At 42.8% G+C, this 17,662-nt stretch overlaps 1 protein-coding gene across 3 annotated transcripts in view; it reads left to right on the top strand.

Moving 5' to 3' along the window:
* Positions 1 to 17,662, top strand: part of scaper (S-phase cyclin A-associated protein in the ER) — a 53,340-nt gene that overhangs the window by 19,680 nt on the left and 15,998 nt on the right. For all 3 annotated transcript variants that reach the window (XM_031858306.1, XM_031858287.1, XM_031858297.1), the window contains 4 exons: positions 1,046 to 1,182; positions 4,519 to 4,584; positions 5,118 to 5,244; positions 10,912 to 11,027. In XM_031858306.1, the coding sequence (XP_031714166.1) occupies positions 1,046 to 1,182; positions 4,519 to 4,584; positions 5,118 to 5,244; positions 10,912 to 11,027 (446 nt within the window). The remainder of the gene's footprint in view (positions 1 to 1,045; positions 1,183 to 4,518; positions 4,585 to 5,117; positions 5,245 to 10,911; positions 11,028 to 17,662) is intronic.

Raw genomic sequence — 17,662 nt, 5'->3', positions numbered from 1 at the left:
CAGGGGGTTTTTACTCCCAAAAGCCAATTTGCACCATTAGGAATGTTTTGGTGTGGTATAAGCAGATTTGATTGAAATTGCTGGCAACATGAGCATGTATGTGACACCACGTTTTCCCAATGGAGTCCCGCCGACTTCCAAACATTGAATGAAGCACAGACAACAATATAACCACAGGATATGTGTCATGTAAGATAACCAAAACGGTTCAGTTTTATAGTAAGAAGCTCGTTTAGAAAACAGGTTTTCTCGCCCTTTTGAGAAGTGAAAACCCAATTCAGGCAGCAGGTGTACTGACGACACTCGTGACCATCGGGTACACGGCATCCCACGCACGGGTTAGCTCGACGTCTGAATGGAAACCGTTTATCTGTGAGGCCGTCCTATCCTCCGGGGTGCTGGATGACAGCATAATTGGGTAATTGGTTTCTTGCACATGCACAGTGTTGTTCAAATTGGGTTACATTCCCTTTTCTTCTGGTGGAAATATCCGAGTCATCTGACAGGGCCAGACAGGAGGCAACACCTCCAGCCTTTTTAGCATGGTCCATGGGCGAGCGGCTTCAAAAGACTAAAGCATTGGGGGTAATTACAGGATACTATGGCGTTATTGAGCGGTATGGATCTACATGGCACACTATACATTCAGTGCCACATCTGAAGTGTACAACCTCTGCTCCTAGAAGAACGTCTTCCTGTTCTCTGTACAGTAGTGGGAGAAGTATTCCGAGCCTTTACTTTTTATTTTATAAGCTGATTACGTGTTTTGTAAATAGACGGAGATTTTCGATAAATTTATGCAGTAAAAAGTGCAATACTTCCCTCTGAAATATACTGGGGTTGAAAATGGAAATACTCAAGTACAAGTACCTTAAAACTGTTTGTCAGTACAGAGTAAAAGTACTTATTTACTTTCCACCAGTGATTTATGGGCTTGTTTTTGCACCAAAAACAGACACGATAGCTTATTTTAGAAGCCTGTTATAAGTAATGGTTCTTACAATTGCCTGCAATCTCTTTGATGTATTGATTTTGTCTACTCCAGGAGCATCTTTCCTTGAAGAAATACATCGTGGATATAGTGACGGACAGCTCTGTGTCTTCTGAGAGCATGAAGGATGGAGAAGAGAGGCAGAAGGCACGGAAGAAAGCTAAGAAGCTCCGTGCCAGAATGAACTCCAGGTAATGCATCCATTTTCTTTCTCTCTCCCTCTCTTTCCTTTTCTCCCTCGGCATCCTGTCAGAGGTGCAGAGGACAAAACTTTGCCAGGCCTTTTTTTATGAGTGACAAGGAGATGGAAAGCAGATGTTATGTGCATCCTGGCTGTCCACAAGGTAACACTGATGAGCTTAATTTATGACCACTTTCTGGGATTGGGGAGCAAAACTGCAAATCGATCTGTTGGGCCCCAGCTTTCACCTGCAAAGAGCTTTCCTCCAAATTGCTGCCATGGCATTGCCAAATCTGAAGCCTTCCTCTGTGTACAGGATGTTTGTTGAAGTATGTATGAGCCATGCCTGTTTTTCTTCTTCTGAGCTATTGATTTTTAAATGAAGTATCAAAGAAAATCAATAGTAATCAACAAAAAGGAGGCATAGCTGCTTGTGTGTCAGAACCCGGACCTGGAGCTCAATCAATTTAACTGGCCGTCACAACAGAGAGGGAGAGGAGAGAGACACAATCCTGACAATACTTCCTGTAAGATGTTATTGATGCAGATTATTGGAAGTATTAATATCTGAGACATTAATACGCTCTGAAGGCAGGAACGTTGCATACTAACAATAATGAAAAGAGACAAAGTAAGATACGGCCTCTATCAATCTCAGTCGGTGGCAGAGGAATCACTAACACAATGTAAACCTAAAATATGTGTGTAGCAGACAAGTACAATAGTCTATAAATAACAGTGTCCAAAAATATGCCGTCCATTTACAATATAATGGAGGGCTTGTTGATAATGTGGTCTTAAAAGTTGGACATAAGTAAACCAATTATACCGTTATCAACTATTACATAAGTTAATTGATCCTAATAGAGCCTCCAACCTCTTGTCATGATTGACCTCTGGTCTCTAATAAGAGAATTCATTATTATTAGGCTTTTCAGGAAAAAAGACTCAAAAGAGGCAGCTACAGGCAGAAACCTTGTAGCGGCTACAGACCGAAACCCTGTAGCGGCTACAGGCCGAAACCCTGTAGCCGCTACAGCGCTTTATTCTCAGTGCTGCTGTTCTAGGCTTTGTGAGGCTCAGCGGTACTGAGGAAGTGACAACATGATCCGTCCCTGTTCACCGTCACTCCTGCGCCGGCCCTGCTGAGACCAGCACTCAAAGGCAGCAGGCTTTCAGAGGTCATAAATAACACGGAGTGCCAGTAAACATAAAGGTGAGCCGCTTCACCGCCGGGTGGAAATGAAGCGTTTTATTGGAACACCGTATGGTGTCCGTAAAACGTGAGTGCTTCTCACCAGGCCAGCATTGCAGCCTTGCTCTGTCATAAAGCAGCGAAAACACTTTTTAACCCAAGTTTTTTTTTTTCTTTTTTTAGCGGTTTGGCAAACCTTTCATGATAAGTGTTGTGCGATAGAAAAAAAATGCTATTAAAATTTCACGTAAGTAGTCTGTCACTTAGTGTCAGGATGGTCTCCACTTATGCTCCGGTACAAGCTGCTTGTCTGTAGCTGGCTGCTTGTGGGTTGCTCTGCAGGGAACAGAGTCGTGCGTGTGTGTGTGTGTGTGTGTGTGTGTGTGTGTGTGTGTGTGTGTGTGCAAAGAAACTCCTGCAGGGAGAATGGTATATACAGTATGAGGTGGTAAGCATGACCTAACTCATTTTAGCATCTGCTGCCCTAGATTAAGGGGAACGGTCCTGCTCGTGAATTAACTTACGTCCTTAACAATGCATATGCAAGCTACATGGGGTTTAAGTACATTGAGTTATTGAAGTATTAGTATAATTTTAGTTCTCTTTATTGCCATTGAACTGATGCCTGGCTTGCTTTCTAGGTCTGTGTTGTGTACATTGACGTCGCAGTTTGAATAATGTGTTTCTGCAGCATTGGAGAGGAGTGTGTCTCTGTAAAATGAGTTGAGATCTGTTTTGTTATAAACTGTTTAAATTGATTATATAGTTGTGTTTTCTCTTCTTGCTGATCACTGATATTTATTGCTGGAGGCCCAACATGTGCTGCTTCTGACAGTAATGAATTGCTCTGCAATTGCTCCCTGTTTGACCTGTTTAGGTATAAACCTGTCTGATATTAATATTTTAATATCATAAATGACAAACAGGGCGGATACAGTTCAGGCCCTTCTGAAAGCAACTCTGTGCGACTCATTTATCCTGCTCACCGGACACGGAGCATAACTATACAATGAATGTATATTGTTATCCTCGATCACAACCTGCTCTATTGAGATTCTAATACAGTGATAGCGTTTTTCTTTTCCTCTTTTTGATAGAAATATGGCCGGTCTTGTTGATTGCATGTTGAGATTTTTACCTTGATATTTGAATATGAAGAACAGTATAGTATTTGATAAGACAGGGCTGCTTTTTTAAAATTCTAATCTTAACAACCGTTTTTTAACAGATGCATCTATTTATAGGGCGACTGTGGGTAAGCGGATAGCAGGGCCGTCCTTCAATCAGAGGATCGGTGGTTTGATCCCCGGTTCCGGCTCTGCTAATCGCATGTCGATGTGTCCTTGAGCAAGACACTTAACCCCAAAGATTGCTCCTGTAGCTGTGCCCACGGTGTAGAAATGTGATAAAATCTGAATTGTAAGTCGCTTTGGATAAAAGCGTCTGCTAAATGACTGTAATGTGTATAATAATAATGTAATGTGAGGTGAGTTATCAGTTGTTTTTCGAGAACCGTCCTTGAAAACAAGAGATTGTGATTAGAGGATGAGGGTCTGGTCGATCCACGTACGGCCTGCCGGGACAAATCCACCTGTCGTCTTCCAGGAACTTTGTGATCCTATCAGTGTAGAGATGGGTAACCGGAAGGCGCTCAATCTCACTCTGATCAATAGTTACTTATCATGTCTGGGAATACCTGACTGACAGATAGAATCCCCCACACACAAGAACAGGGTTTGTGTTTCTCCGAGTCTGGCTGTTGGAGCAGTGCCCCGTAGATACCGGTCCCCTAATGACCATGACCTTTTACGAGGTCTCGCATTGAAAACACTGCTCGTAACCCCCTTTAACTGTTTATTTGACAGTGAGTGAAGTGAAGAACTTGAGCCTCCCTTGTTAAGAACGACTCAAAGGAAGGCGGATTTTAAAAGGAGAGTTAAGTCGATGGCAGCCAAACACTCGTCCCTGCAGAGCCGGTGTCTGATTATTTTAAACAGAGTTACTTGGTGAGCGGCTGACAGGCCAAATAAACAGACTCAGTTTGAACTTTTTCTCGATCTCTTCACACTTTCATCCGTTGTGTTCTTCACTGACGGGCCAAACACTTTTTTCCTGGTAGTCAAAGACTTTTTCCTACTTTTCCTCCTGCAGGGCGAAGGAATATGAGCGGTCAGTGGAGGCAAAGACACAGGTCCCCGAGTCCCCGTACAAGGCCAAGTAAGTCTTTATCTTTTCACAATTTAAAGTTTCATAGGTTTACTTCATTTTTTATAATTTACTCTAGTGACTATAAAGCTTTGGTGTAGGGCGGCAACTAACAATTATTTTATATCATTTCCGTGTTATCATTTAGTCATCTATCTATCCATCTATCCATCCATACATACATACATAGTGTGTGTGTGTGTGTGTGTGTGTGTGTGTGTGTATATATATATATATATATACACACACACACACACACACACACACACACACACACACACACAAACAAATACAAATAAATCATTACATTCCAGAGGCAGGAATAAGCACAATTTGGCATTTTGCTTAGCAAATGATCCAAATTGTTGCAGATAAATTACCATCAAAATTGTTTCTGTTTCTGTTGATTGACTAATCATACATTGAAGTAAGATTTTCAGCTCTTCTGTGGTGGATAGAAGTTGGCCGACGTAGCGTGGAGACACGGATGGAGATCTGGTGTTTGTGAACGGATCTTTAACCTCCATCGGCTCTCGTGTGTTCAGGTTGCAGCGCCTGGTGAAGGACCTGTTGAAGCAGCTGCAGGGTCAAGACAGCGGCCAGAGCGCCAACAACAAAGTGTCTGGTCTGGACCGAACTCTGGGAGAGATCTCTCGCATCTTAGAGAAACAGGTAGAGCAACACACCCATCCCATAGATACAATAGACAGCGTGAATGAGTTATACGTGTCTTTTATTAGTGAGGTGGTTCTAAGATATTGGTTGTATATTAATAATCAAACTGTTCTATGCACCTATACCCTTACTTTTTTTTTACCATAGATGTCCATCTCAATAGTTTGTTACCAGTTCACATCCTCTCTGGTGCATTTTGTGCCGGTCTGCTTTGCAGCAGTCTGCAGTAGTGCACAGGTCATGCCAGCCCTTTGGCATGTCTCCTCCCTGATGAGTCGTGTTTGGCTGTGTCGCCCCGTGTCTCACCCTCCCAATGTAGAGTATCGCTTACTCCAAACCAACTTGCCTTTGGTTATTGGCTGATGAAGACCAGATTAGCTGTGTTTTCATTGTGCAGATGGTACCAATAGAGGAGCTTCCCAGCACGAGAGCGAGCATTGTCTCGTGTCTATGGGGCTCGCACGACTCAGATGTCACTGGTTTAGACAATAGTAAATTGGATTTCCAGATGAAATGCCATGAATTCACGAGACTTTATTGAACAAAGGCAAGTGAATTTGACATTTTTTCAGAGATTTGCCTTTTCTCTTACACTTCATACAGCTGTATAAATAAATATAATTGTCAGATATAATGGCAGACATTTATAACTATAGTTGATTTGAAACATCTGTCACAGAGGTTTTGTTGCATGATGGGGTTTTTTTTTTTTAACGGTAAAACTCGCATCAATTTTAGACTGAGAGGAGGAATTAAAACACCTGCCACCGTGTTTATGATGAGGAGAATATACAGCCCACTTCCTGTAATGAGGCATAAATTTCCTGCCAAGTTGCGGTTCGAGCCATCATAACATCCCACTGTGCATGCCTCTGGGCGTGAGGACTGAGAGATTATGGTATCCCATCAGTGACGAGGGGGGCCGGCTGGATAGGCTATTACCGAATTTCCCCAGGGGCGAAGAAAGAAGTGGCTGAGGTGGGTGGCACAGCGTCCCGTAAAGAGAGAGGAGGAGACCAGTGTGATGTGAGTAGCTCACAAGCTGTCACTATATGAGGGCTCCTCCCCTCAGCTCCACGTACTCCCAGTGGGAGGTCAGAGGTCATTGGGCCACAGTAGATGTGCTCTATTCAACAGCGGTGTCGCTGTGAAGGAGGCGGCTCCGTCCGGGTGCCTTTGCTTTGTCTTTCTTTTACCTCGGCACAAAAGCAAGTTTTGTCAAGTTCTGCTTCAGCAGCTTCTTAGAGAAATATCCAGCCGAAGCCGAGAGGAGCAAAGCGATTGGCCGACGAGGCAGCCTAGGGAGCACTTCTCTCTGTAATCCCTGGACAAAGTCAAATAAATAGAGTCTCCGTCAGCATGGCTGTCTGGCCCCTGAGTCACATCAAGTCGGGACCCTTTAGATTATTTGACCTAACAAGCATCTCTCATGTCATTGACTCACCTAGAGATTTGTTTTTCTCCCCCATATCTGATTCAGTCTCCACTTTCTCTACTAATTCCTTAGACAACACCCGACACTCCCCCTCCTGCACTGCTGTTTGGGTCCCACCCTCCCCTCAGTCCTCCCCTGCTTTCTAGGCTACGTCTAGTCTCTGACCCCAGTGTGTTTCTCCCTCTGAGGCCTCTAATGGTTTATTTTGGTTTTTTTCTTTACTCACAGTGATTGAGAATATCAATTTTCCCGATGTGCTGCTCTTTTCTTGCCTTATTACTGAGCACTTGTGTTTCCCAATGGTTTCAGTTGAAGCCTGTCTAGAACAGAGCAACATGAACGTCGTGTAGGTATGAACTGTCAGGAGCATGGTGCTCTGACAACCAAGACGTTTTCCTTTGGCCAGCTGTCAGAGCCTGGTTGGGACTGGTGGGAGTTGTATCTTGGGACGTGGGGGAAGGTGAAGGGCAGCGTGGGTAATAAGGTTCCTAGCTCGGGCCTCCAGCAGACTGACAGATACAGCCCAGAGCAGCAGCGTCAGAACGTTGTCACAGGCGGTAAAAGTGAGCAGCATGCTATTCAGTTTGATCATTACTTCCCGGTTTTAAAAAAAATGAGTGAATGACTTTCGTTGTCGCTATCTGTCAATAATAATAACATAATAAAATATTTGTCAGTGTTTTGGACATTTAGATGAGATTATTGATCAAATTAATCATAGAGTATTTGAATCATTAGTTCCAGCCCTGATGTGATCAGACATGTGTATCATTATAATGAAGGCTGCCGTTTGGTTGTGCAGTAATCTGATGATTAATTGAAAGAATTAGCTTAATCGTGAATGGAAAATCATCTAAAAGTTTCAGCTCTGATGTAATTGTATTTTGTCATTGTCATTTCTTCCCCAAACAATGTCCTGTTTGTTTCCTCACCACAAGACAAATAGGGAGTGAAATAGTTCTGAGCTTCTTGGTGTATTTGTTCCAGCTAGAGGCTGTCTGTGGTTTCTGTGGAAGCTTTGGTTTTGCGCCACACTGGCCTTTGATTAATCTTGGCTGATTTTATTGAATAAACACAGTTTGTAGAATTATCCTTTTTCCATGTTTGCCCAGAACTCACACAGTCCACTGAATCATATGCCATCATGTCTCGTAAACACACAAGTTTATACTCGACCTTAAAATGTTTACTCCAGCAGCCTTGTTGTGGTTTGCAGTGGACTCGGCCCACAGAGCTTTGTTTACCACTCGTATGATTTTTTAGGAAGCAGTATAATGATGAAACTGGTGTAAGGAGAGGGGTGTCCTACTTGTCTCTGTCTTTGTCGGGTTGCAGTTGTGAAGGAGTGAACTCCTGATTTGAAGGTACAGACTAAAGTTGAACGCAGTCCTTAATGAACTCCGCCAGTTGTCGTCCATCTGTTGGTGGGGCAGCGCTGAGGCGGTGCCCTCCTCTCTGCTTTAATTAAATTGTCTGGTGGGAGGAGCCTACGAAGTGCAATCTGGCTGGTCTGCTGGTCTGCGGACACTGTCGCAGGAATCACCAGCTGCTTCTGGCCTCTCATCAGCTGGGGTAACAATGGTCACTCTGGACAATAATTGGATAAGATTCCCCCCGTTGTATTATTCAGGAGCCATGCTCCTCGCTTGTGTCTTCATGCTCAGCCCTCAGTGTTTGAGGGGAAACTAGTTGCTCATCCTGTTACTGTGTTCTGTTGGGGTGTGACCACGCACTGACAGATTGGAACTTAATGGGACGCTCATTTTGGGAAATATGGTTGTTGGCTGTCTTACCCACAGTCCCAATATGAATTCCATCACCTATATCAATGTCATGTGTTTTCAGTACAGAGATACTGAAGTGCTGGGACATTGTTTAGCCTAGCTTAGCACAAATAGTTAGAACAAGGGTTAATGCTTAGCCTACATTTCAAAAGCAGTTTAGTATGCTAACATGCTCACAATGAAAATGCTTACTCACTGATATGTATTGGGTGTAATGATTGCCAAGTTCACCATCTTGGCATGTTAGCATGCTAACATTTGTTAGCCACCCATGCTTCCAATAGTCTCTTTGGTTTTGTTCATAGCCTCAATGCATGGAGAGGTAACTGATAATTACTCATTTCATCTAACAAATATACTTTCCAAAGTTTCGTATCTGTTTGAGAACACTGGGTGGAGCTGGGTGAAAACATTGTTTCATAAAGTTTGTACACAAATTCAGCTTAATGGCTACATACACTGTCCCCATAATTACATACAAACCGTTACCCATTTGCTTAGAATGTCGACTTCTTTGCGCGGCGCGGAGATCAACATTTACAGAGCTCGGAGCCGGTTTGCAAAACAAACCTTTACTTTAAACATTATGTCTTTGGTGAGACGTGTGTCCTCACAGTAAGACTCTGGTGCCTGCTTTGTTTTTTTCTGTGGACCATTGCATGCAGAGACCACCTAAAGGTAGTCTGTCAGGTAGTTTGAACCTAATCCTCTTCACTTGTATTGTTCCGTCATCACAACAGATAAATCTGTCAGCAGAGCAGAAAAGACAGCGACAAGCCAAGAAACCCGGGCCAGGACTGGGCAGGTCCCAGTTCCCCCCTTTAATACCGTTTGATAAGCTGCTATGAAAGAGCTGCCTTTTCTCATTTAGCCGAGAAGCTTTTAGGTAGGCGTGTTGATGGGAGGGTTAAGAGAGGGGTTAAGCGAGGGGTTAAGCCAAGCTCAGTGACTGAGACCCAATTGATTAGGCATGGAAACTGCTGGCAACGTACAGAAAGAAAGTCAAAATGAAGTCTTTGAGACATTTCTCATTACGTTAAAGGTAAAGGGTCTTTGGCGTGTTTGATAATGTTTTTTCCAAAACCCTAAAAGATTGTTCAGTGTGTCTTCTGTGTGTGTGTGTGTAACACCTGAATCGAGGAGCAGTTACCTCAGCATGAATGACAGATGAAGAGCTTATCTGTAATTTGGTAAAGAACTCCTCTCTCTCAATGTGTTCAGGCTTGTTTGGCAGCTTCCCATGTGCAGAACAAAAAGCGCTGTGAAGAGGCTGGATCCCTGTGCTGCCACAGCACCGAGGAGCCTGTAACCTCATTAGGTGTAGGAGTGACCCGCGGTGTAACACGGCCCTCTGTCCCTCCATCAGCAGCTCCTTCCCTCCCCGTCGACCCGGGCACTAACACGCCCGATAGTCAGCGCTCGCTCCTGTCTTTGTACTTGTTGATTTATAAGACACTGTAGCAACAGCATCTGACCTACTGCCAATTACTCATCATCACAGGAGCGCAGGGCCTAACTATTTACATGTGTTCATAAATCTGATGGACCGGACTTGACTTTTTTCGCAACTTAGGTTAGTTTGTATTCTGTTTTTTAACTGTTATAAGGAAAGTGAGAAGTTAAAATAACTACAGATTTTGTTTATAAAGAATACATGTAAAAACTTTTGGCAGTTTATTTCACTAAAGGTCCTCACTGATTTAGAGGAAGGAAGATCTTGTGACAGGCCATTAGAGCCGAAGCATTGTACCATTTAGTCAAACACACTGAAATGATGTTGTAAACAAAAGTCCGCTATCAGTGCAACACTTTTAGATCTAAAGTAACTAGAAGTGTTGGAGCAGCTTCTTTGCACGCGAGTGAGGCAGGATCGTGTTGAAGGTTAAAGAAAAGTGTGTTAACAGGATTACGTCACTCTTTAATCCCTGTAAATGCTGACGCAATAGGTGAAATAATGTAAATGCTGCATCTTTATTACCTCAGTACATCTAATGCATTCTCAACTTAGGTGTGACTATGATAAGAACGTTTTTTTCAGTACACTATCCTAACAGATCGATTGTCTTGATTGTAGTTCTGTAGCTGCCCCCTTCTTTGTTTGGCCAAGTGACGTTTTCTCGGTCTGTGGTGATCCGTTGAGACCACCCCGGTGCTAACTGGAGCCTGCAGAGCATTTACCGTCCACAGAAACTTGACTGTTGTAGGGTGCAGTCGGGTTGTGCACTTTTGAGATTAAACAGGAATACTTTTGGGATCACTTTGTTTCAGATTTCAATCCCTCGCCCCTGTTGGAGAAAGAGCGGTTCCCTCTCTGGTGAGAGCCATGTAATCCCCTGTCCAGCCTGTGGCTTGTTGTCCTTTCACTGTACCTCTGTTTCACCCTCTCTCTCTCTCCCTCTCTCTCTCTCCCTCTCTCCCTCTCCCTCTCTGTCCTTGCCTCAACAGAACAATGCAGACCAAGTGGCCTTCCAAGTAGGCGGCGGCCTGTCGGCTCTGGAACAAATTCTGCAGGTCGTTGCCGCTGCTTCCACTCCCACTGCAGTTCCTCGTATTCCTCTCAAGTGAGTACAGTTACCAAATTGAAATACTTGGATTTCAATTAACATCATCATACACTTTGAATGTATAAAAGTAAATGGTGTGCTCGGGTATTTTTCCGTGATTTTAACACACAACTCAAAAACAACAAAAAATGATTGCGATACGCTCAAGTTTGTTATCGTGACTTAATCAAGTTTGTGTTTCAAGCCAGCAGGGTGAGCTGTCTCTTTAGCTTATAATGGGAACAGTTTGATTTCTGAAACTCTCTGACCAGTTGTTCTTTAGATGACATTAGCCATGCGTGGACGTGAGCTCGCTGACTAGGTGTAAGTCTAAATTTAGGTTCATTGTCAGGATGGGAACAGGTGTGGAGGGATTTTCTGCAATGATAGATATTCCCTGTGAACGATCTATAATGAACAGCACGACCCCACTGAAAATACACATTTATTATCACATAAATGTTGCTCCATGGTGTTTATCTCATCAAATATAGTATTAATATATGATATCTAGATAAACGCATATTTACATTTCTCTTTGGCCGTGTACAAATACACTGAAAGCTCTTTGTGTTGAAATAATAAAGAATTATCAGATTTGTATTATTGCGTTTCTGATTGTGTTTACAAAAGGTAAAGAACGACATACTGCTTGATGTCTGTCTACTCTTCTTTATTCACAAGGCCTCAAACAGCTGTCACAGTCTGACCCTACTGACAACAGACTTCTTTATTTCCTCTCTCTTTGTATTTTTTTCGCAATTGCCCAAAGTGAGTAAGCTATTCTCAACGAACCAACTTTATCATTGTTTATGAACTGTTTCGTCTCAGTAAATATCCTCAAAATGTATAAACGAGGAACAGCGTTCGAGAAATTGAGAGCGTTTCCATTTCCGTAATCACTTTGTGCTCATTCTTTTCTCTCGAAACACAAAAAGCACACGTGTCCTATCCATCATTTAGAGTGCAGAGTATTTTTGAGTTGTGGGTCTGGTGTTTGCATGGCCTGCCAGTAGATAACCTCAGAGAGGCTGCCGTACTCACTAGTGGGACTCTGTAATGGACTCGAATGGCCTTGCACTCCCATTCATTAGCATTTACTGGTCTCTGAATCTCTGCTAATGGACAAATGCTTCTTATATTTATAAGGCTTTTAAAGGGCATCACATGTATATTGATTTTCTTCTACTCTCTCTTCCTCAATCATTGTAATCTGGGGGAATTTCGAGCAGACTTTTGAATTTAAAGAAATGTTATTATCTTAAATGGAAAGACTGTCTTCTTGCACAAAGCGTTTGTTTGCACATCCGTGCATGACGCTGTTGTTAGCTTAAGTGCACACGATACCTCCTCGGCTTTTAAGACATCTTCTTGACACGCCGCGGTGAAGGAACAGGAGGTGAAGATTAGTCCATTGTGTTGCTATCACACTAGTTATAGATAATTCTAAAAGTATGGTCTTGAACTGAACCTTTCCCTAATGGCTAAACGGGTTTCTCTGCAGAGGAGTTTTACACAAGCATGAGATTAGCAGTAGTCGCACTACGGTATATTCGAGGCCTAATAGGTTATTTCAGTAGCTTGTTTGGAATCAAGCTTAATACCTCAGTTCACCGGCTTGCCTGTCACTTCCCCCTGTGCTGCTAATACTGCCGGACCCTTGAGAGTTTGCCAGCTGAGAGCCGAGAGCTAAACCGGTGATAAGCCCTCGATGAACACATCAATCCAGCAACCGTGGAGACATTCATCCTCACTACGTATATATTGTACGCAAGATGTTCTGTAGCGTAGATTGAAACGGCTTCTACCATGATGAATTAGCTTTGTTATTACATTACAGCGATAGGCTACTACTGTGTGTACATAAAAAGGCTCTTTATTTTTATGAATCCAAACAAATCTCTATTTTTTTTTTTTTTTTCATGTTTTGTAAACCTTGTAAACAGCAGGAGAGGGTCACCCTTCAAAACCTCGTGATGCACCTCAATCGGGTCAGCGTGTTTGGGAGTGGGTGACGAGATGCAACACAAGGACGCAGCCCGACTGTCTACTTATCACTATCAATCATCTGGATGGCTGTGTGGCCTAATGGGCTGCTATGTAGACGCTCGCCCCAGAGTACGCTACATTATCTGTTTACAGCGATGCTGCCGTATTGATCACCTCCTCCTACCAGATAAGCTGAGTGATTTACAAAAAAAGGCAGCTGCGGAGATGCTCCTGCCATATCTCTCCCCGGGGAGGCTGATTCCATATTGTTACCATTACATTAATGAGCTAATTCCTCTGCGAGGCTCCGCTAATGTCCTGGTGTAACCCTGTGGTCACTGGAATGTCTCGATCAGAGTTGAGCTTCTGCTGGCGAGATGATGCCTCACAAAACGCACAATGACATCCAAAACGTTTGCATGCAACGAAATGAATATCACTTCACATTCATTTTATTAGTTTATTAGCTTTTCATTAGGCTCATTATTGTTCTTGGGGATTGATATTCACGGGCTTTAATATGCTTAAATCACGCTATTGTTCAACATATATCTGTCTCTTAGTAAGACCAATTAGGGCTGCGACTAACAATCAATCTGCGTATTACTTTCACAAAGAAATAGAAGTCTAAAATAATCGGTAAATACTCCCATTTTAATCAGCTATTATTTTACATTGAAGTCACCTTAACACCAGAGCTGAAAACAATACTTTGATTAATAAACTATATATTTAATGTTGTACTGTGTGAAGTACCCAGTATACCCGTCATATGTACCAGCATTTGTACCAGGGATATTCAGTATATAATCACTATTATGTAGTTGGAGCTGTTTTGTCCCCAGACTGTTTAACTAGTAAGGACAAAATAAATAAAGGGACCAACTGTTGTTTGCGTTTCAGTAGTTGGCTTCGATGGAAGAGTCCTTTTTGTCTTTCTGTTATGAAAACTGCATATTAGTTCTATTAGCTAGTTAAACCCAAACCCAGTGTCAAAGATAGTAGTCTAGTATCTTTATTTGGCTTCCAATAGGGGTCACTGAAGAGAAGACCTCTGTGTTGTTTGTAAATGGTATCAGCACTAGACCCAACACAACTTATGCTTTTAAACACCAAACACCTAACGGAACAGAACCAACGCCTATTATAATAATAATGATAATATGGGGAGCTAAAATCTAATTCAAAAGTAATGTTTTGGTTGCACTGTCTGTTGACGGTTTCCAATGATTTTAAAAAAGAAGAGCAGAGCTATGAGGGTAACTTGAACAGGAAGTGAAGGGTTTAGGAGTCTTTGGACATTGCGTGTTAACCCAATTTGTATTTCCACAACTGTCTCACATGACCTGGCGTATCCTGTGAAATCAGACCTGCTACCTGTGGTTTTATTTCAGGATGTTTTCCACCATTTGTGAGGGTGTGTGTGTGTTTGTGCACACACTTTTGCTCCCGTGTGACGGCTCATCAGATTTCATACCTGGCCAGTGTGGCACGACAGCAAGAGTAGATGTCTTGGAAGCACTCAGGGTATCGGAGAGTCAACAGCAGAATCAAATTAAATGTCATTTAGATAGAAGTGAATGAAGGGATTGTTTGACAGCACAAGGAAATGGATTTGCCTCCTCACCTTTTGTTTTGGCTTAGGATTCTTTTTCTTCCCCTGAACACAAATTTACCCTGTTTAAGAAGAAGGGACTCAACCTGATCTGGAAGTTGGTCCGATTTCTGCAGCGTCGCTCCGGTCAGGCTTGGCTGCGCACATAGGAAACGCACAGAGAGGGCGAGAAATGTGAGACTCGGGTTGAGGAGCACAGATCTCCGGCTTGATAAGTGAAGGCAGTGACAAAAAGCATAAAGACCCTTTTACATGCTTGTTGTCCTGTTGTCAACTGAGTTGAGAGTTGGCCATTTACTATAATGAATGACTTAACCATACGTCTCTCTGTGAGGACAATGTTTATATGTTTTACTTCTGATGTATGCTGGAGAGTTAACCAGGCTGTGAAAGGCTTTCCGAGTCCTGTTGTGGACAAATAATGACCGTCTGGAATAGTTTCTTATTTGTCTTTTTTTTTTCTAGCGGTGTCTATCAACCTTTTACTAAAATTGATAAAGTGATATTTGAATATGAGGGTTTAAATTCAGAGTCAGTTGCACACCTAATCCCCTACACCCAAGCCTCCACCTTATCATGCATGGGCCTGTTGGCCACCCAGGCAGAGCCCCCAGAGGGCTGCAGAGGGGCGAGACAGGATCAGATGTGCTCCGTCCCTCTACCTCTTGGCCGCATGTCTCTATGGATCTGAATAGCTTTGCAGGTAAATTGTTATTCCCTGGCTGTGTGAGTTTAAGCTGGTTGGTGCAGATGGGCGGATTGCATCGCTCATTATTCGCATCTCACTTCCATTCTTAAGTCCAACTTCAAAGCAGAATTGTTCTAAGAGTGATAATGCACTGAATGGATTGTGGTTGTGGTCATTTTGGGAGGAAGCACAATCTCTCAGAGTAATGAAAACCCGTAGCGGTGTAGGTGGAGGAATGTTGCCTGCTCAGATGGACTGGCACACATCGGTCCCTCCAAAGTTTTTGTGCAACGTGAGACAGGGTGGTGTGGCACTTTACCAAATTGTTTTACAAAATCTTTGACTGGAGCTGTCATTGGGGGGGGGATTGAGATAGCGAGAATCTCAGAGAGGGCGGACTATCAGGTGTCGTGCTCATCAAGCTCAATTAGGTGGGAGGAAACCAAATACAGATCACTGTGATGGTTCATTGTACGAGCTGGTGTAAGGGCATAACTCAGACATGCCTCTGACAGCCTCCTCATTTGTTCAGAGACGACCAAAGACAAGCCTGATTAGTTGTGCTTCAAAGCAATGCTATGCTCATTACATGAGCAGTTGAGTGAGTCGATTGTGAAGCCAGAAGGTCCGGTCTGTCGTGACAGAAGTCAAGTGGTTTAATTAGAATATACTTGTCAGTTTGTAGAGAGACAATAAAGCCATGCCTTGAGTTTAAATTCAAAGCCTTAATATCACTGGTGTGTACTACTACTTTCTTATTTGTCCTTTTTTTGTGATAAAGCTGAGCTTTCAGAGTTCCCTGTTTATACTCTGAAGTAGTATGAGACAAGGCGACCAGTCTCGGGAATCATTGCATCATTTGCCGAACCGTAACAAACTGCATTTGAAAAATGTGGTCAAAAGGTGTCTGACGTAGATAGAGCGACAGTTGCAAGTGGCTTCACACACTTGTCACATCATTTCATTATAGGTTTTGGTGAAGTTGCCATGTGGAAACTGCCTGTATCAAATGTAACAAACAATACGTTTTGATATGAGTTGTCCTTGACTCTTTGTTCGTACATTTTTAGCATTTTTTTTTTTTGAGATAAATGTTTTTTGGGCATGTTGGACTTTATTGAGTCACGAAAGAGTGCTTTGCCTCTCGGGTCAGCTGATCGAAAACTTCTCCAAATCTTTACGAGAAGTTCAGAGTTCAAAGTAGATTATTGCTCTCTTCATTTCTTCTGGAATGAACGATTGAATATCCCATCATAGCGGCTAGCACGGCAACAATCCAAGAAGGGTTGAAGCTGTTCTAAAAGAAACGGTGACAGTACTGCTTCCCAGGTATACTTTACGTACAACAAACATTCATAAGGAAGAGAGCATCAAATCTCAGTTGTCTCCGGTGTAACCCGACTACTACCATTGAGCAAGATGAACTCTATCTGGCTGTTCAGAAAACAGCTCTTTGACAGTAATCAAGTCAGTCCTGCCTAGTCATTTTTATCTCTGATAGGTCATATGATATCCCTACTATTGTGCTCTGCTTTACTCACCAGGCACATGATCTTAAATACCAGGACAGTGACTTAACGTACTAAAGTAGCTCTTGTCCTTTTTATAAAATGTACGTGTCATCTACCACAGCTTGAATTTCATAAGCTATTTGAAACATTAAATTATAAAACGGTATTTGAGGAGAAAGCAGATGAGTTGCCATCTTGGTATTTGCATAGAAGCTGATCTTCGTCCCGTGTTCACTGGAAATGGAGAGTCCTGATGCCGCATGGCTGGAAACGGCACAGTTTGGTTGGGATCTCATGTTACCTCACCTCTTGCTCCACACAGACTGCTCAATCAGTGCACTTAAGCGTTACGGTTTAACTTTTTCCACTGTCTTTATGCTTTAATAAAATTACTGTCAATATAGCTGCCATGTAGGACATTAACAACTTGCAAGAGGCCTTTGCTCTGTTATTGTTTTCAGGTTGACGGAAGTGAGCTTTGATGTGAGATTTGGACGCTATCCGATCACTAGAATATAGTGCTTCTCACATTAACACCATGTTCCACGTCTGACAGCTGTACTCTGCAATGTCAATAATGATGCAGCAGAACGACTGAATGCAGAGCAAAGAGTGGAGGAAGTTATCGACAGACCCGGGTCTGCCTCCGCCTAATCTATTCTCCTTTCCCATGCCAGCGTGGTTTGACCGAAAACGTGCAGCAGATGTGAAGGTTTCGGTAGATATCAAAATGTTTACGAGTTGAAATAAACATGGCCTACTTTAGGCACTGGAGAGGCAGATTCCTTTCCTCCAGCGAGCAGATAGGACACGCCATTCTGCCAATGGCTAAAATATACAGTTGTCAGAA

The sequence above is a fragment of the Anarrhichthys ocellatus genome, unplaced genomic scaffold, assembly GCF_004355925.1.
Source record: "Anarrhichthys ocellatus isolate YVR2014 unplaced genomic scaffold, GSC_Weel_1.0 scaffold2, whole genome shotgun sequence".
NCBI lineage: Eukaryota > Metazoa > Chordata > Actinopteri > Perciformes > Anarhichadidae > Anarrhichthys > Anarrhichthys ocellatus.
The sequence above is the reverse complement of the archived record's forward strand: the minus strand, read 5'-3'. Positions and strand labels throughout refer to the sequence as shown.